Below are 21,221 nucleotides of genomic sequence, written 5' to 3' on the forward strand. Positions count from 1 at the left end.
AGGCCAGCAGCAATCATTGGGACCTGGTTGAAATGGAGGGCAGCCGGAAGAGTCATCTAACGCCGCCGCCCCAGAAGCGCATCAAGAGCGCTGATTTGTTCCGTGCCCAGCATGGCATCAGTCCGGAGCGATTGCTTATTGATCGTGACTTTCCGGTGGCTGGACAGCATCCGCTTACAAGGAATCGCAGTGGTCGGGACACGTCCAAGGATCGAGAGAGGAATATGGAGTTAAGGGAATCGCTGCTGGGACAGGCATTGGAGAACAGCAATGGACAGCAGGCCAGTCAGGTGGGTTGAGAATACTACTTTTATATAGTTTATATAGTTATTTAAGGAAAGGATTCTGGCAACCGTGACACTATAATTCATCAAATATATCTCGTTATCCTTTTCTAGAAGCACGATCTTGGTCAGAGTGCGGGAGAGGATTCAAATAGCAGTGATACGGAGCCCTCGGATCGTGGAGATGGTCAGCACGATGGCACTCTTGATGGCATCGACAATCAGCGCTCCCATTCGTTCCCTAATGCATTCCTTGGCCTGCAGGGTATTCCTGGTCTACTGCCAGGACCCTCTGGCATTGGAAGTGATTTCGGTAAGTCCCAATTTTAATTAAAACTTTTCAAAAATATCAATATCAATTTAAAGCTTGCTATTCGTTTACACTTATGAAACCAAAATATTTGCCTCTTGAGTATAATTTAAAAATTGGATAAAGAGTGTGCAGAAAACAAAAAAAGATTAAGTATATGATTTGCATTTTGCCAGATAATTAATTAGTAACTAACTGTCGATTTATCGATAAACAAATAGGGTTTAAAAGCAAAACAAATTGAAATGAATTGGCATTATAAACATAAATATTTAAGATATATAAGATAAGACACAATATAAATTCGTGAAAAAGTATAAACAACAATTGGCACTTTCACTTGAAAAATGTATAGAAATGTTATCGATTTATCGAAAATTTGCTTGTTGTATTTGATTTATAAAAGAAACGAAAGAGTACTATTTGTATATGATTTGCATTTATGGATTTATTGAAAGTAACTAACTATTATAAACAATGAGCCGATAAAATCATTTTAATTTAAAGGATATTGAAATATGATATCGATTAATTGTCATGTGTATCTATCAGCTATCATCTTAAGTCGTAGTCTTAGTCTTTAGTCTTTAAGCAGTGCAGTGAAACTCACTTATAATGACCCCCTCTACTAGTGCAAAGTAAACAAAATCTAATTTGTTGCGATATTCGATGTGTTCCTTAACGAGCTGACCAGCCCATATGGAAGGCAATCATTAGGCCCATAAGAACCATCAGAACCTACATAGAACCCAAGACCAAAGAGATCCCATTCAAATCCCCCTTTTCCCAATCCTGACCAAGAAATATTCGTGGAGCACGTGTCGCATTATGGATATGGATATGTGGCGACTGTTGGTCATGTGATTATAAACACATTCGGATGGGGATACGAAACGTAATGTTCGTGCCATTCACGTATGTGCAAATGTTCTACGTAACGGACAACAAAAAATGATTATTGCCATTACCGAAAAACACTATTGCTACCGATATAACTACGGTCATTGCTATTGCTATTACGGTTATTGTGATTATGATTACCATTCGATTGGTAAGCGGAAGGATAACGCAGGCACTTGGAGAAAATAAGGGGTTTAAAAGGGGATTTTGTTATAACAAATAAAGGTTTAGCAGGATATTTTGTAGGATATTTTGGTACTTGAAGAGTTAGGAGCTTGTTATTTCTGTTTTATAAAATATTTCGACGCTTCTCCCTTCTTATGTCTAAAATATATTCCCTTTCATAGTCTCTCCCCTAATTCCCAGTGTAAGAAAAAGGCGTTACAAATATGATTTGACCAGATCCTTAGTCCTGCCTCCGTTTTTTTTCTTCTATTTTTTTGTGACTTGTTTGTTGTGCTGCTAAGCACATGACACGCACTTTGTTCGATGTCGCAAATGTCGCATTTAACGCGCATTAAAATGATAATAGCCTCGGCTTCCGTCTCATACTCGCATCCTTGAACGTTATCCTGTAAGGATTCCTAAGCCTCGTTTAATATTCAAGGCACATAGATCATTGCAACAAATGTTGGCCAGCACTTGGTCAGTTTAGTGAGACAGGCCTGGGCGAAGAAATCAAATTTAATAAAGCATAAACATTCAATAAGCTTCGGGACGAGCCAAAGTCATTTGAAATTCCGAACAGGGCCCAAAAAAAAAAAGGAAAAGCGAGGGCGTAGCCCAGGACTCTTTCTTGGCCATTTGGAAATCCGAATCGAAAATATTAACGGCCTGAGCAAAAAGGATAAACTTTTGCGCAATGATAAAAATGATAAGTTTTTTTTTCCTCCTGCCTGCCTGCCTTCTGTTTCCCCCCCCCCCCCCAAAAAAAAAGGGCGACACTCGAGACACACACACTCCTTATATATTTAGATTTTATTTCGTTTTATTGCTTTTTTGTGCATTCGATTTATTTGGTGGGCATTGGCAATGGCCGAAAACGGACTTGGAAATTGCGCACATGTGTGCGCAAGGACTTGAGAGCTGAGAGAGTCCTGTCCGCCTCTCCCCCCCTCAAGAATCTCCTCTGTCCCCCCAGTAATATGAGTTGGGTTTGCATTTTAATATATTTACTTGGTCCTCGGTCTCCTGCCTACCCGCTGTCCTCTCGGAACGCCCCCACAAATGTCACACACTCGCAATCAGATGCGGGATTCCCCCCGAAAAACTACAAAAGACGAACGAGAAAAGAGGGAAAAAGTTTACTTTGCAGAAATCCATTGCAGAAACATTTATAAAGTGGCCCCGGCCAGGATCCTAGCCCTCAGCCCCCCTTTTGAAATTGTCTTCGAGAAGCAGGCGGCACAAAAAAGGACCTAGAATAACAGGCGAAAATGTGCAGTGAAAGAAATTGTGGGGAGTTTAATATAAGATTTTAAATAAATTAAGATTTTTGGGTATTTTGTAAGTTGAATTTTATAAAAGGGAGCTAGAGAATTGATGTACATTTTAGTAGAGATCTTAAGAGATGTCTTAGAAACCTAATTGGTAGTTGGTTTTGTGATTTTGCTAACTTTAAAGATTAAATCCTTTCCTAAATATTTGGAAATTATAGTTCTCCTTAACCGATAGTCCACATTCTTCGCTCTTTATAGATCAAACATAATGTAAAACTAAGTTATCTTACATTTACTACCTAGTTTTTCTGTTAGTGTCCTAAAAGAACTGTGCAGAAAGAAAGCAGGACATCGCAAAGCTGGACCCGACCCTTGCCAGGAGAAGGCGTCTTCGCTGTCGTTGCCGAGGACATTTTAAAATGAAAATGATAGCAGCAAGACACACAAAAAAAAAAGAAAGGAAAAGAAAGCGGACAGCCAGGCCGGCGGCTGTGGCGACCTCGTCAGGTGGGTGGTTCCGGACTTCAGTTTCTGTAGAGGATTTGGTTTGGTGGCCCCCCAAACATTGACAGCAAATAAATGGCAGCCAAAATAATAACAGCAAAGGGGTGGCCCATGTGTGCAAGATAGCTGACTTCAAATCAGGAAAATCTTTTTCTCTCCCCCCAAAAGAAAAGAAAAAGGAGGAAATTTTCCTGGCAGCTGGCGAGGTGCGAACACCAATGCATTTTGGCGTGGGCGAAGCTTAAAATGCAAACAAATGGTATCAAAAAGGGCTAGAAATCGCTGACATATGAGGCCAGAGTAGTGGCTCATTTCTTGGCCAAAATCAAATGCAAAAGTTTTTCCCGGAAGCCAGGGCGTGTGGCAGGACCAAGGACGAAGGACGAAGGAGTGCAGGAATCGAACTTGGCTGGACCAACTGGCGCTGTCTCTGGGCTAGCTAATGCGCAAAGTTTCTTTCGATTTTTGGTTTTCTTTGGGTTTTGGCTTCTATTTGCCAGCTGCTCACAAAACTGCACTTGTTTTTCAGTGCCTTGTGTCCATCTTTTACCAGTTCCATAGACTGCAGCATTGCTTAGCTCAAAAAAGAGTAAAGTAAAGTATTATTTATTTGAAAAACATTGCCATCAAGGAAAGTCTGATTAAATCGCTTGCCCTGTAACTGTCATGAGTCCTTGTCTTGATGTCCTGAAAAATGTATTTAGTTTTTGGTGAGTCATTTTTGGCGAAGAGAGTTGCAACAATGATATACCCTAGAGTTGAATTTGTTATAATAATCAATTGATAGAAAGAATACGGGGGTCTTAAGATGTATAACTATTACATATCAAGCTTCAAATATTTGAATAGTAGATGAAGCTTTTCTGACTTCATTTCACATAGGTTTTTATAGTTTATTTAAGTTTAATGAAGTCTTAATCCTAGATCGATAAGATCTCTACTATCAAGTGCATCCCTTTTTCCCTGTAATTATATTCCCAGTGACTTTGGCATTATTTTGATAACACAAAGTGTGTGTATGCCCACGAAAGGGATTACAATCTCTGTGTTGAAGATAATGGCTGTGTAAGACCCAGCGAAATATAGAGACATTTAATGACGTACACTACCAGGACTCCTGACTCCTTTTCCTCCTGTTTTCCTGCTGCGTGAAATGCGTAAAATTAGCAGCCGGCAATAAGCATGCGAGAAACATTATTTTCCTGGCCAAACAAAACGCACCCAAAACTAAACAGGAGGCTTAAGGTGCGTGTGCCGGGTCCTGCTCCTGCTCCTTCTCCCTTGTAGACATACATACAGATGTTGGGAATGGGAAAGGAACTACATTTGTTGGCGTGTTTGCATTTAATAAATTCGATTAACAACGGAATAAATACGCTTAAATGCGGAAAATAATGAAAACTAACGAAAAGCGTTTTGTTAGCCAGAAAGACAGAGAGAGAGTGTGTAGAGCCGCCCTTTTTGTTGGCGTCGCCTGGGCGCCGCTTTCATTCCATCCGGCATTCAATCATTCATTCCATTCAGTTATTCATTTTACGAGCTGTGTTATTATTGTAAATATGTGTATGTGTATATGTTGCTGTAACAAATACAAATACATTACGTGAATAAACGCACCCATTATTTCATTTCATCAAGAACCATTAACGCCAACACGCCGCACACTTGTATGGTGTGTGTATATGTGTGAGACGAGTCCTGTTTTAGTCCTGTGGCAGCTCACCGCGCCTAGTGTGGCCAGCCTCAGCACTGGTCTCCTTCCAGCTGCTGCAAATGAGCGAAGGACATGAAAATGTTCAAGTAAACACACACACACTCGCACTCCTCGCATGTTGTAGGGGGGCGAGGGCGCAAAACTTTTCCAGGATAATGAGTAAAATGATTGGAAATACATTTGCAGTGCGTGCGTCTATCGCATGTATCTGTAGCTTGAGCTGTATCCTTGTATCCCTGTATCCTGGACCAGCGGCAAATCGTTTAATGTATCCTTGTGCAGGACATTGTTATGTCATTGCCAAGTTAGCAACTAAAAGAAGTCCCGACAAAGGTTGAAGGATACCCAGCAAAAGCTTTCCAAAGGACAGGGTTCAAGATAGATAGTTATTCCTATTTAAAAAATTGAAAATTGAAAAATTGAACTTCAATTAAAGAATATTTCTAGCAATCTATTCCTAAAAATTATAAATACTAATATCCCTACAAAAGTCAGAACATTTACTCGCTTTGTCTACTTCAAAAACCAATTATTTCACAAAGTCAAGCATTTTAAAAACTTTATTTTGTTTGAGACAAAGCTTGTTATTTGTAAGCCAGCTATTGTTTGGATTACTTTTGGGTGTTTTTTTTTTATAAAATTTTCTAATATTCTGTACGTAAAAACCAGGCTGCAATATGCAGATAGCAAAATTTTTAATTGAAATTCAAAAAAAGAATGCTAGCCGTTTGCATTGATCAACCGAAAAGAATTTACTTTTCAGCATTGCTCCATCTAAAAATTGTTGCAAATAATTTTCAAATATACATATATTCTGTGTATATAAAAATATCTATAGAGGGAGATATTTTTAGGGAGGGGCCACGCCCCGGCTTTGAAAACTAAACAAAACAAAAATGTTATCAAATTAATTTCAAAAACTCCATCTGCTGCACGTCACACTCAAGTGAGTGTTGGTGAATATGGACACACACAGAGATGTGTGTGTGTGTGTGTGCGTTGGAGTATATAAGTTGGATATCCCCTTGGCCTATGCCAGAAGGGGATACAGGATACAGGATATGCGACAGGAGGAGGCTGGGCAACAAAGTGGCAAAAGTGCCGGCAACGAGGACACTTTCGGTCGCACACACGGACTAGGAAACGGGATGAATTGGGGGATGGACCGAAAACGAAACCGAAACTAAAAACTTTTGAGTTAAATTCCAGCTCTAATGTTTATGTAGATGAGGGATTATGTCATTGTGCGCCCACACCACACACACACACACAAGCACTCGGGCCAAAAGGAAAAGCCCAGGACCAGACCAGAAAACCCAAAAACGAAGGACCAAGGACCAAGGACCCATGGACAACAGACAGGTTTCCACACATGAAGGCTGTGCGGGAGTGGGAGTAGGGATGGAAAACCCATTGCAACACTTGAAAATTCTAATTTTCTGCTTAAACTTCAAATGAAATTGTTTTGCACGCACACACACACACACAGTTTGGAAATAGATGCGAAAAATGGAAATGAAAAACCATTATTATTATGTATGTGGGAATAGGTTGTTGGTCTGTTATATGTATATATTTGTGCTGGGTGTGTGGACAAGTGTTTGCCATAGAAAATACATTAAATTTAAACAAAATTCCCCTCAACTTGAGCTTAACGCACACTTACACAGAGACACCGAATACCGAATGGGGGAAAATGCAAAAGTTTTGCGCTTAAAACTATTTGGTGAGCTGGACGGGGTTGAAACTCGAGTTTCCAAAAACCCAAAACCCAAGCCCAATTTCTAGTCCAGTCCCCCCCCCCAGCTCCTTTTCAATCCCAAGCCAAGGGGTTGGCCCTTTTTGCCACGTTGTATTTTAAATTCAAGTGGTCTTCGTCGTATGTAGCAACAAAGCATCCTTCGGCACACATACATCCTTCTATGCTTAAGGATATTCGTTTACCGAGTCGGAATCGGAATCCGAATCCCAATCCGAATCCGAATCCGTTTCAAATGCGAATTTATTTCTAACAAAAATATTACAAAAGTCAAAGACAGAGCTACCTCTACTCCCCCCCGAAAAAAACCTACTACTACCTTTTGGCAAAAAGGTCATTTCTGGGCATAGAATTTACATAAATCCATATGGATGCCGATCTGTGTGTGTGTGTGTGTGGGTCCTGCTCTCCAGTTGAGTCCTTAGAGCCGAGTCCATTTGAGGTCCTTTTTGGCCTTCTTCTTCGGCTCCAAAGTTCCTTCTTCGGCTTCGATTCGTTTTGGCGACTGCAATCTGTCGGCATTTTTCGCTTATCACTCGGGGCTTCGGCTTTCGTTTTGCAGCTTCTATTGATAGCTACACTGAGGGAAATTTATAGGGACTTTACGCAGAAGAAATCCTTTTAATTCAGGAAAATAAATTCAACCAAAAAAGTGCTACAGGTTCTAAGATTCCTAAGCTTTAACTTTACACGGCATATAAAGTTTTTTAGTTGAGTTATTTAGAGATTTGAAATATCAAAAATAAAGGTGTCTAAAAGTATGCAATGATTTGTTATTACAGCCCATTAATTTCCTCGTTTTTAGGTATACAAATTCATTAATTAAAGTGTCTAAAGCAATGCAATGATGTTTTCTAATATACAAAAATAATAACTATCTCTTAAAAACATGCTTTAAACATTCTCCTAAATTCTTTTAGAATCATAATAATTAATTACAACATTTTCTTTCAGTGTTTATTAAGAAATGTTAGAAAATTGGGTGGTATTGTGGGTGGTTTTCCATATGTATGCCTGTCTGTGTGCGTGCGGTTTTCAAGGGGCAGAAGACGAGAGAAGTCTTTTGCTTCGGCTCGGCCTTTTTCCATTTGACCCCGTTGCCACCGCATATCATCCTGCGACTCCTGCTTGGTCCTGGTCTCAGCTTGCCCAACAAGCTGGCCTTACCCCCCTCCTTCGGAAACCTCCTCCACCTCTGACGCATTGATATCCCTTTTAATGGATGAATTATTGCCGCACATGCGAAAGTAGTTGCTGCCCAGGACTCCACCCTCCTCGGTTCCGGGCTTCCACTCAGCGACCTCTTCTTACATCTTACATATCCTTTTCACACACACACAGACACAAGCACACACATTTGTTTGCATTTCATTTCCTTCAGATCTCTCTTTCCCTGAGTGTGTGTGTGTGTGTCTTTCACATCCCAATGGGTTGGATTTGGTTTTCGAGAAGAAGAGATAGATGGGATACAAAGGATATTGGGGGAGGGATGGGTAACCCCCGGTTTTAGTTGACAGGCCAAGCTGGAGGTCAGTTAATTAAGGTTGGACAGCGAACAGAAATAACTCTTTTGCGGTTTCAAGTCGCCATACCCCACATTTTTGGTTACATCAAAATTCAGCTGTGCGGGAATGCGCCAAATATCCATAATAATTGAAGGATATTACATCAATAAACCAACACGTACACGCTTACATATGTGAGGGGTAAGCTCTGCATTTTAATATTTCCAAATATCCCATGCCAACGCACATACACACACACACACACACACAGTCGCATATAATTTAGGCTTTGACAGGCGGCCAACACAACCACCTACAACGAGGTTAAATGTGCGTGAGTGTGTGTGTGTGGAAGGGACTTCCCCCCCGCACAACAGGGTCGTAGAGAGGGATGTCAGTCAGGCAAGCATTGGAGCGCCAACAGCCGACGCCATAAACTAAATTTATTGCAAATATTTCCTCAGCAATGAGCAATTTGTGCGATCGAATCCTGCGCCTAAGTGGGTGCAGGAGGAGCAGGAGGAGCAGGACCTCTCTACCATGGGGTTCACCATTCGAGTTCGTTATGCCTACACCCATGAACGTGTCGATGATGTATTTCCTTGGCTCGTTTCACTGTCCAGTATTTGACCCAAAATAAAACAAAACAAGAAAGAAGGAAAAAGAGTGTTGGCAACGCCTCTTTCAAGTGTTAGAAGTTTAAAAACAAAGCCAAGACCATAAGATACCCGGCAATAAATGAATAAATAAAGAAATAATGATATAGTTGAAATAGAGTTCAATTGAAGAATAATAACAAATAGTTTATTGAAACAAAATATAGTCATCAATATACTGCACAGGAAAATAATAATTTTAATAGAGAAACTATATTCCTTTTCTCTAAAACACTTTTTACAAAATCATCTATATACCCTTAACAAAAAAATCCCCTATAACTGAGCATAAAACACCATGAAAATCTAATTTCCCATACTTTTATTTAGAATAAAAAAAATCATTCTTTTTTGGTCCTATTCTATTTATTGATTTAGCTTAGACCAATCCCCTCTTCTCTCTAAAAACCACCTTTTATTCTCTATATCTGTAATATTATTTTGTACTATTTGTGTTTTGCCAAAAACTTAAAACCCCAACATTTGCCGGGAAATGTAAAGGAACAAGAGTTTTTCGGTGGGGGTTTTTTGTTCGAAAATTACACGCAAAAACCAAAATAAACCCAAAAAAGAGTAGAAAGGCAGTCAAATGAAATTACTCATACGACCAGTGGGCCGCAATCAAACACTAACACACACACACACACACAGGCTAACATAAAAAGAGATAGATAGTTAGATAGAGAAGGCTAGAGAGGCCGACAAAATGGTTGGCCAACGAGCGACAACTAAACAACAACTAAAACAGCAATAACAAACATGAATTTTAACAAAATACAATTTCAATACAATTCAAAGTTTCTAACACACACACACATAGAGGACTCTCTCTATGAGAGAGAGAGATAGATAGAGCTGTGGAGCAAGGGGTTAGAAAACCCCCCATTTTGGAAACCACAGTGCCAACATCGCCAGCGCCCAAGCACCGCCAATCTAGCATGGCCTCCACGTCCTCCTTCCCGGGACACTCTCCAAAAATACTATACCAAAAAACCCCCCTTCAACAACGCTCCCCCCTCTTGGGCCGCCCCTGGAACCAAACCGTGCGAATATGAAACTAAAACTTCCTCTACTCATTTCCTGTCCTGCCTCCCAACCGCATCGCCTCCCACCTCATGATGATGAATACAAAGATGAGAGAGGGGTTTAAAGATGGGGGTAGGGTTGCGACAAAGGGGGTTTTTCCAAGGGGGGAGAGGGGAAAACTATCTCGCCCAACTGTCTCGCCAGTTTTGCAGTTGCGTTCTAAATTCATACATTCATTACCATCGCATTTCAAAGCCACCCACTTTTGCAAAAACCCGCCTTCGTGGAAAAGTTAAATACAATCGTTGGTCCGTAAACAAAAGCAGGACGAGAAAGGAAGGGGATTCCCCCCACCGGGTTTCCCGGTTAGTTCGCTGCTCATAAAGTAATAAATTGTACCGTAAATAGTGCGGCGCAAGTGTTCGATAGAAGGATGGATAGCATTGGATAGCTTTGGATAGCATTGGATAGCTTTGGATAGATAGCTGGTTAGCTGGACAGATGGATGGATGGATGGTTGGAGGGTTGGTTGTATATGCTAGAATGGCCAGGATATGAAGGAAACACAAGGGGGTAAGGATATGGAGAGGGACTGACTGAAGCAATTCATCTTTGCGGCGAGACACTCTTCTTTCAAAGGAAGCTTTACCATCAACACAGCTGCTCGCAACCACAAAGGATCCCTAGTCTTAGAGGAAGAAGGATTTTAGCATGAAAAAAGAGGTTTGGGGGTTTAATTTTAAAATATCCTAAAATAGAGAAATCTTAGGAGGATTATAAGCTGGTAGTTTTGCTAATTAGTTAATGTCTTATATGAATTTTAATATGAGTTAAGGGGTTTAATGAGTAAGAAATTAATATAAAATCATCATCAAAACTAGATTGAATAATTAGTAATATAAACACTTTAGATGATTTACTTAATCTATAAAATTTTAAATAAAACCCTCGATGGTTAAACCCCTTTCCTTTGCTTATGGCTTAGTTTACCCAAAGATCAGCTCCCCACAATGACTGGAACTCCTTGAGCTATTTAAGCTATTCGGTGAATGTTCCCGGCATCTAAATCGCCACACACACACACACACCTAAACAAATCCCCAGAACCCCCCTCTCAACCCCATATCCTGTTCTATTGAGAAGCATCCTCTCATTGCCATCTCTGGACCCCATACTCACACTCTTTAGTTTTTGTGGACCAAGCGCATAGCCTAATCCCCGGCAACGTTAACCACATACGACCGCATCGTTCATCATTTGGCTGTGCGTGCTGACGCCTTTTTGGGGGGGGATGTGGTGGTGGTGGTGGGTTGGATTGGGAGGTAACTGGGGGGTGGTGGTGCTGATGCTCAGTCCAGGATTCAGGTCCAGTTCCATTGGGGGTGCGAGGCTGCTGCAGCCTGTACTAATGAATTACGCAATCTAAAACTATGTACATTTAATTCAAATTCACAAAACTGTACGCCAAACTAACCGAGACGAAGCCACTCACACACACAAGAACACACGCAGGACTTTCACACACACACAAAGAGAGAAAGAGAGAGAGAAAACACACACACACACAGGGACAAACTTTGGGCAAACTTTTTTGCTGTCGACGTCGCTGCCCGACTCTTTTGCTGTATATTTTGGAATAATTCAAAGCGAATACATTTCGGACCCTCGCCACACACACACTCATACAACCACACACACACACACACACACAACCGGGCGCACATCCATCTTCTCGAGCAACCCCCTTCAGCATGTCCTGGGCCTAAGCATTCTCTCGCCCATTGCCCATTGCCCATTGCCATTCCATTACCGACACCATTGGCGTCAACGTCAGCATCCATCGCACATGTCCTTGCAATTGTTCCGACGAGTCCTGGCGCCCCAAACACTGACCCCCTCCCCCCTCTCCCCACCCACCTCTTCTTCGCAGGACGAAAGCAAAGCCAGCACGAGAGCGAAAGCGTGCGGCGCAAAAAGCAACAAAAAGCACCGAAAATAACAGCAACAACTAGGTGCAGGATAGAGGGGGGGGCGATGGGAAGGGTTGGGAAGGAAGGGAGGGAGGGGAGAGCTATATCCTTACAACAACAACAACTTAGATTCCCATATAATATTCGTACACACTTTGCAAACATGTTTGTCGATGATGTATTATACAAAATGCCCATAAAAAGGCCCGCATGAAAGAGACGGGGCAACTGAGGCAGGAAAAACCAGTGAAAGAGATGGCACGAGACGAAAGAGAGAGAGAGAGAGAGAGCGCGTGTGTGTGTGTTAGAATGAGAGCAAGCAATGGCGTAATCATCGTTTGTCTCGCTTTTAGGCATAAGCATGTATGTGTATGTGTGTGAGCCACTAAATCGAAATGCCAAAATGCCCATTTCTATTCCATTCCATGGCTGTAGAGCCCCGCATAAGCGATACAGACATTTCGTTTTTTGGGGTAATACATCAAACTAGCCGCATCAATAGCAAACATACACACAGAAAGAGAGATACATATATAAGGGTCCTGTGTGTGTGTGTGTGTTTAGTTGCATGAGGCAACAAGGACAACGAAAAACAATGGGGCTAAAACTTAATGTGTGTGTCTGTGTGTGTTAGAGAGAGAGTGAGCGGTGAGTGTATGGAAAAAGAGTAAAATACTTCATGCAGAACCGAGCCAAAAAACCGAATCGAATAGAACAGACAACCAAGAAGAAGAAGCAGCAGCAGCAGCAAGGACCAAGAAGCAAGGATATCTTGAGGCAAAGAAGCAGGGACGAACGAGGGGCAAAAAGTTCTTGCCACCAAAAGTAAAGGAGATAATCTTGGCCCAAGAAGACGTTGTGAGGGAAGGAAGGGAACATCGCTCACCGAACTGCCTGCCGCCTGCCTTCCGCAGGCTCCGTGTCCTGGCGCAACCCTTCACCCATCCCCCCAACCCACCTCCCCCCTTCACCTTGTGAACTCCGTTCTAATGACCGCCAAGATAGAATGACATTTGGGGCTGTCAGCTTTCATTGTTGGGTCCATTCTTGTATTGTGTGTGAGTGTGTGTAGTGTGCTCCTGGAGAGTGTGTGTGTGTGTGTGTGTGTGTGTGTGTGTAGTTGTGCGGTGAGTAAGTGAGTGAGTGTGTGCGAATGTCGAGAAGAAAACTTTAAGTACACAAGACCCCAAAGGAGTCGGGTTCGGTTTTAAACCAGGCACAAAAGACAGTGGGATGATGAGAGGAATCCAAAAAGGATTGTGAAGTAGAGAAAAAAATATATATACATAAGTCATTTAAGTTTAAAAATATATAACTTATAGAATTAATATAACTATGAGTTACATAATAGAAGCTTTGGAAAATAGTATACTACATAATACAATATACAATTATAAAGATTGAAGTCTTTAGTTACCCCTAGTATCTTCTATTTATTTCTGCTTTCAAGAATATTACATTTAAATAAAAAGTTGTCAGTTTAATAGTTAATAAATAAAACTAATTAACTTGGTAAAGAAAAGATTTCCATAGCCACAAATTTAATGCTATTACACACACATTATCACTCAAAGGGATTTTGATTTAAATTATGTCTATAAATCCCTATACAAATTTTGTTGCAATAATAATAATAATACATTTTATAATTAGCTTCTGTAATCAGGCTTTGTCACAACAGATTTCCATGCATGTTGATCTATTGTAAAATGTTTAATTAGTCACAATCAGTAATTAAAGGCAGGTTCTTTGCTATAATTAATATATATCTCTGAATAATTTTTCAACCCACTGTGCGCTTAAGTTTCTTTTGGCCCACGGGAAAGATGGCAAAACGGCAACATTTCGGCAATAAGACGCCTGCCTTCTTCTTGGGTCCAGACACACAACACCAACACACAATCACAATTGCCGGGGAGGAGGGTGTAAGGACGAAGGACGAAGCAGGGGCAACTGCGGTCCAAGTACGTGAAAATTGATAGATGAGTTATGGGGCCGCGAGAGGGTAAGAGGACGTAAGGGTTCGCATGCATATGTCCTTACACGCACACCCACGTCAATGGGGGGGGATGTGAGTGTCAGAGGGAGATGGCAGGATAAAGGACTGCTGCCAGCCTCATCCTCCTCCCCCTCCTCTTCATCCTTCTCCGTGAAAGTGTTCGTGTGTAGTTGAAGTCTGTCTGTCGGTCTGTCTGTATGTAGTTGGGTTTTGCAAGTGGCAATGAGTCCGAAGACGTTCGTGTGTCCGTCCCAGCTGTCCTTTGTCTGTCTATGAGTGTGTGTGTGTTCAGTGTGTGTGTGTGAGTGTTCTATATCCATGTGTGTGTATGTGTGTACGAAGGCAAAGCATTTTTCAACGTTTGCCTCGGCAGCCGGGGGCATTAAAAGTTTTCGTATTTATTTTGTAGTCGGTTAACAATATTCCTTTGCTGTCTTGCCCCGGAACCCACCACCCCCTTTTACTTCTCCTCCCCCTAAGCTCGACCATTCACACACATCCACACAAATTTAAGGATACTGGCATAAGGGACACACGTATATGTGTATCAGTTTTGTAATTGTATGCGTGCGTTTTGTTTGCGGACGTGGTCTCGTGAATGTCTTGGACTTGCCCTCACACACACACACACATATAGAGGGTAGGAGGAGGGGGGTTAGAAGGGGGTATGTGGAGGGGGGGGTGGGGGCATAGATAATATATAGTACATGGGATGCTCAAGTGAGCCTGTGTGTGCGAGAGCTGAAAACTTTTATGTGTAATACATCAATTGCAAAAAGATAGCCAAATGCTGTTAACTTTATATACAACTCATACATGAACTTGGGTGTGTGTGTGTGTGTTGCTCTCTGCTTGTGTGTGTGTGAGTGGGTGGCTTTTTCTTGGGCATCCTCACGGTGGGAGTTACTTACGCTCCTCATGCGGCGCAAGTAAAAGATACATTTATTATGTGCGAAGAGCGATGAACACAAGCGATTTATCCTTTTTAACTTGCTCGCTCGCTTTATCTTCTCATATGTGTATGTGTGTGTGTGAATTTGAGTGGGTGTGCGGGTGTGTGTGTGTGTGTGTCCCAACTGGACCGACTGACTAATTTATGGCCACCACCAGCTTGGCTCCGCCGCTTAAAACGAGGCTAATTTCGATTCCTGGGCCTGCAAGTGCCCGCCTAAGTAGGCAACACTTTTTGTGCTAAACTGAGGGAGAAGACGTTCTTGATTTGGATTTCTTTTAATACATATAATAGGTGGAAATGTCAATAAAAAAAAGGTGATGGTGTTTATAAATATTTAAATTAATTTGTTATTTAAATATTATGTTCAATATTAAGTCTGTTGAAGATAGTCTTTTTGGGATTTTAGCTTATGTAAAGTGTTACCTAATTTCCGGTTGAGTTACATCCTCTATTTTCATTCTAATCACGTTATTGTAAGCAGAAATGGTTTCGATCGAATTTATAGTAAAACATCCCAACTTCAAACTTTAATAATTAAATCTGCAATATATCCCAAGGCAATATTTTTATAATTTTCAATTCAATACAATTTAGTTTAATATCTTATCTTAGTTAATATTATTATTAATATTATCTCCCAAATTTATTAAAACGCAATTCCACTCCCACTATCCATAAAAATTACTCCCCCGAATTTGATCGCAATAACTTTGGCCTCAGTTTGCTTCGAAGGACTCTAAGAAATCTGCTCTCAATCATATTAAAAACACGTTGCCGCACTAAAACTTTTCTCATTTCAAAAGTTAAAAAAAAGAAATGGAAAAAGAAAAGAAAAGGCAGACAAACAAACGGCATTATCGGCCGGGGCCATCAACATTCGTCACAGGCCAAGGAGCAGCTGTCGAGCTTTTCCCGCATCCTGGAATCCTTGATATCCTCCACGAATCCCCAAATATCCCATACTCCCAATCGTTCCACTCCCCATCCCGGTGTGCACACAAAACTTCTCGACTCGATCTTGGCATGTGTCCGCCTTGAATATGCATCCAAAGCGTCACTTACCATTATTTCTTTTGCCTTAGTTGTTGTTATCCAAAGCTGATGCTGCTGCTGCTCCTCTGTCGATGGGCGATGTCATTGCTGATGTCGGTATTTTTTTCGGTGGGGAAATGTCCACCGCCGCCTGCCAGTTCATATATCACTCGGTGTCCACCTCCATCCTGTCCTCCGTGCGGAACTCCGCCACTGTCGTCACACATGCTCAACGGCAATTTCGCTTTCAATTTCAAATGCTATCTATGAGGGAATGCGAACCGAACCGAAGTCGCCCACACGTACACATGTACATGTGTATGCAGGGACAACAATAAGATTACAAAAAAAAAGGTGCAAAAGGAAAAGGGTACCGAAGACCCTTAATACTCTACGAGTTTCGAGAGTAACTGGAACAAGTGATTGGTTCAGGTTTGATTATAGCTTAGGGGAGGGTTCTTCTTCTGAAGAAATTGTTGTAGATCCCTGATACCAATTTGATTTGTTTAGGGATATTTTTAACCAGGATAAATAAGAATTAGCCTTTGTACAGAACCTACTTTTTATCCTATATATCTATACGGATCTCATGAATAGAGAACCACAATAGATACATAGCAAAAGTTAATAAATCTAAGAGATAGAATGCATATCTTATAGGTAGAGATACATACAGTTATCTCACAGTTACAAATATATCTTTCACTAAGGTAATATCTATCAGTAAGAGATATATCCTATAGATAGAGAATAACTTATGTTATATCTTAGTTTTAAATCCAATTCAAAATGGACTAAAACTGTTTTACCAACTAAAAGAAGCTTAACCTATCATTCCCTTAAAATCTTCCTATATATTTATAAAGAATTATCCTTGATTTCTATTCCTTAACAACCTCTTGGCAGAGTATTCAAAGAGGGAAAAAAAAAAGTGGAAGAAAAGAAGGCGAACAAGCAAACTTGTTTGCAAAGTTTAAACAACATTTCGTTTGGCTTTTGGCTGGCCGTACGTGCCGCTTGGCCCCGCCTCCTTACGCCCCCCTCAGCGGACAAAACTTTGCCATTTTTTTATATTTATTTTATTTTTTTGTTGTTTTCTTATTTTTTTTTCGGTTTGTGTGTATTTCCTTTGTGGCTGCGTTTTATTTATAAGATAAACAAATGCAGAGATGGATTGTCCCGGCGTGTGTCGTCCGACATCTGGGCAGTTTACTGGCAAATCTAAAGTGGATTCTCTGTAGATAAATCTAGTCCCCCCTTCCCGAATCCTCCATTTATCGGTAAGAAGGGAATATAAACCCCGAAAGCTAATTAACTGCGGGTCAAAGGGACCTATCTAATGAATTCGGTCAACGATTTTACGACACTTGGCCGCATATGAAATTGCCGGCTGAGTAATCCACTTTATCCATAATTCAATCACAACTATTTTCGTGGAGATGGAAAAATGCAGGCAATTTGTATCTGTGTTATATCCTTGAGATACTTGACCCGTTTTATGGCACAAAAATTCGCAAATAAAACGGGGTCATAAAAATTAATAAAAACCCAGTTTTATAGTTTTATTTCGCCAAAATCCGATTCACTGATGGTCACTCTCAAAAATTCAAAAGAAGCAATGGAAATATTGCTGAGCGAGCGCTCGTAAAAATTTGACTGACCGAAAGCAACCCCTTAAAAATAAATACAAAAAGGAAAGAAAGCCATTTCCTTCACCCCGAAACTTATTAAGTAATAAATTCCAATAAGAACAAAAGGACGAACAAAAATTACAGGGAGGCTTCGTCGCTGGCAAAATATGCATAACAGCAATAACAATAATAATAATAAGCGAGGTGATAACGATCGCAAAACATCGAGAAATGACCGTTAAACACACCTACGACGCACCCTTGGCCCGGGGTCAACCCTTTCTACTATTTTTTAACCCCTGGACGAGGGAACCACACCAACACCAAAGGATATAATATCAATGGGCCCGGCCCATTGACGCGAGTGATTTATATAAAAAAATTCATTATTTGCCGGCACCTCCACTTTCTGCAGTTCATTTTCGAAATGCAAAACGAGACCAGGAGGAAGGAGGAAGGAGTAGTAGGAGTAGTATCAGTAGGTGGGAAAGGAATCACCATAATGGCCCCTTGGCGCGAAAGGAAATGTTACCCGAGTCGCCATAGTCGCTTTATCTTTAATAAAGCTAATTTCTATTGCCGCTAACAGGACCGCGACATGCGAGTCCTCGCACAGGGATTGGAATCTCGGTATGGAGAGAGGAAGCGAGTCCTAACTCCATCGCTGCGATTGAATGCTTCGCTTCGGTAATTGATGTGGGTGCGGAGGCCACTGCGATGTCCGATGTCTTGCATAACCGGATGGGTTATTATAAGCTATGCCTTCGCATGCGGCCATAATTGATGGGCCAATGGCAGGTGCTCACCAAGCCCAGGACTCGCCCAGGAATATCCCTAATCGTAGGGCAATGGGGGTGCTTTGCGAACGGAAATTAACAATTACGAAAGCCAAAAAGTAGATCATTCCAAAGTCTAAAGATTTGAACATTTCGATATTAATTTGATTTGAAAATTGTTTTCTTCATTAAGTAAATTGTAAAAAAAAAACTTAAATGGAGTATGCAGTTTTATTACCAACGCTTTCCGAATTGATATTAATGCCTTTTTGACTGAGTTATGAGATTTTAACATTTTGATTTGTCCAAAAAATATTCATAGAAAAATATAGTTAAAATCGATTAAAAAATGGTATTGCACCTTCAGTCAGAAGCTTAAAACTAAGTGAAGGAGTCATTTCCGACCCCATAAATCATATATATTCTTGATCAGCAATAAAAGCCGAATCAATCTAGCCATATCCTGCTAAAAATATTTTTTTGTACATTTTTTTTTTAAATTTTTATTAAAATTTTCATAAATTGTCAAAATTTGTATTTTTTTTAATATGTTAACTCACTCTGCTAATTTATTAACCTATTAAAAACTAACAGAGAACAACTTTCCGAAGTTGAAATTAACTCATTTTTGGCTGAGTTATGATCAAATACTATTTACACCAGGACGTATACGTAATTTTCTATTTTTTCATTTTAATCAAAAGCTTGTAATGATGTCAAGGAGTCATTTCCGACCCTATAAATCATATATATTATTGATCAGCATCAACAGGAGAATCTTTCTAGCTTTATCTGGCCGACAAAATTTTTTTTTCCGAAATTTCCCATTTTTCGAAAAAAAGGAAAGGGTTACATCACTAAAATTTGCAAAAATCGGACAAAAATTCACATTTTTAATGAAGTATGCAGCTTTGTTAACCTGCTAAAAACTAACATAGGAATGCTTTCCGAATTGAAATTAAAGCCTTTTTGGCGTAGTTATGATGGATTTTCGATACTAGAACATAGAAATTTTGGTTTCCTTTTTATCCTTTAATCATAATCCTTTGTAACGCTCTATTTTATTCGTCTTTCTTCTACTACTTTGTTGTATTACAAAAAAATGACATTTTTCCCATGCTAAATTATTAGCAAAAATTAGATTTTTGCATTTTATAATTCATTAATTATGCACAACCAAAAATAAAAAGAGAGGGAGCCTGAGAAATTACGCACAGACCAACGCACACAGTAGGATTCCTCTTTCGGGAGGAGGTGAGTTAATTTTTAGCCAAAACGCATCCTTTACGAAAAATGCACCTGGCCGAAAGGAGAGGGATCGGATGTCGGGAGGATGTGTAAATCTTATGCCTGATTTGATAAGGGGGGGCCACACACAATGTCCTTCTCGTCGGTCCCTAGGATTCTGTTCTTGTGCCTGTCACACACATGGACTCTCGTTCGGTCTTTTCAAATGTGACAAATTCGTAATCTGCTTGGCTGGTCAAAGGCGATCGGCAGCCGGCAATGTCCTGGCTCTAGCTCTAACCCATCCTGCTCCTCCTCCTCCAACGAATGTCCTGGCTGCACTCGGCCAATCGGGATGCTCACTGAAGAAAACTGCGATGCGACCATGCATGTTTCATGTGCATCTAAGCACATGCCATGGCTCTTATACGCCAGACAGAGCCGGCTATAGGTCCTGGGCACTATTGCATATTGCATATTGTATTTCTGCATTTTATTCGATTGGATTTTATTGTATTTTTCACTTGATATATATTCATGCAGTCGGATTGTTTGCCTTCTCCCTTGAGTTGTCACGCACAAAGGCAGAACTAAATTGTTTAATTTGATTTCAAGCTTTTCCTTTTTTTTGGGGTCGCCTTGCGTCATGACCTCCTGCACCCAAACTAGATCCAATCCCTGGCCATCCCATAAATGACTCAATATTGGGCATGGGCCTTGGCAATTTCATAGACATTAAATTGCGTTTTATTTTTCAATATTTATTATTATCGAATATTGAAACGAAACCCCTAGGCGGGAAAGTGGCTGTTGTGGAAGTGAAAATGGAGCTGCAAATGGGAGCGGGCGGAATGCAAAAAGATATAATATCTGTTTCGGGGGCCCAGGTGTGTTCCTGCACGCCACTAGAATCGGATATGGTCTATATATATATATGCACAATCGCAGTTCGCATATAGAGTCGTACGCCTGTCCAATCTGACAATGGTACCATAACACGCGATATGGCTCTTCACCCTTTCCAAAGTAAGTCTCTCTACCCCAATCCTTCCTTCAATCCTTCAACCTCCTTTGTCTAAAAGCCACTCGATATGGTGCGTCTTGCAGTTTCAGGAGTGTTTTAGAACAGAACCCTAAACCATTATTTAAAAAAGGAATTCCATGTCAAGGGACAGATAATAATTTATATCAAATGCTAGAAAATTTGTTATTAGTTTTGGTCAGATCTATATTATTTTATATATTTCCTCAATAAAATAATTTTAAGTGAGTTTCACTGCACTTTCTGGTTAAACAATTGTAAATAATAATGAAATATTTTTTAGTTTCTCATATTGCCTGCACTTGTTGTAATATAATATGATTATTATATATTTATTTTGCCTGCTTGCCTGTTAAATTTAAGAGCAATTCTGGTAGAATTACTAGCCTTTAGTCTTAAAAATATTATAATTCTTATAAAACTATAAATGTGAAATTGGCAAACCAAGAAAATGTTATTAAAAATTGGCCACAAATCTTAAAAAACCTCGAG

General features: G+C 40.4%; 1 protein-coding gene across 4 annotated transcripts in view; it reads left to right on the forward strand.

The window, feature by feature from the left end:
* ab (BTB/POZ-zinc finger protein abrupt) overlaps positions 1-21,221 on the forward strand; it is a 57,009-nt gene that overhangs the window by 29,511 nt on the left and 6,277 nt on the right. For all 4 annotated transcript variants that reach the window (XM_086831112.1, XM_086831114.1, XM_086831111.1 and 1 more), the window contains exons 5-6: positions 3-290; positions 399-597. In XM_086831112.1, the coding sequence (XP_086687238.1) occupies positions 3-290; positions 399-597 (487 nt within the window). The remainder of the gene's footprint in view (positions 1-2; positions 291-398; positions 598-21,221) is intronic.

Source organism: Drosophila serrata, unplaced genomic scaffold (assembly GCF_035046125.1).
Source record: "Drosophila serrata isolate PLE 108 unplaced genomic scaffold, ASM3504612v1 contig_240, whole genome shotgun sequence".
NCBI lineage: Eukaryota > Metazoa > Arthropoda > Insecta > Diptera > Drosophilidae > Drosophila > Drosophila serrata.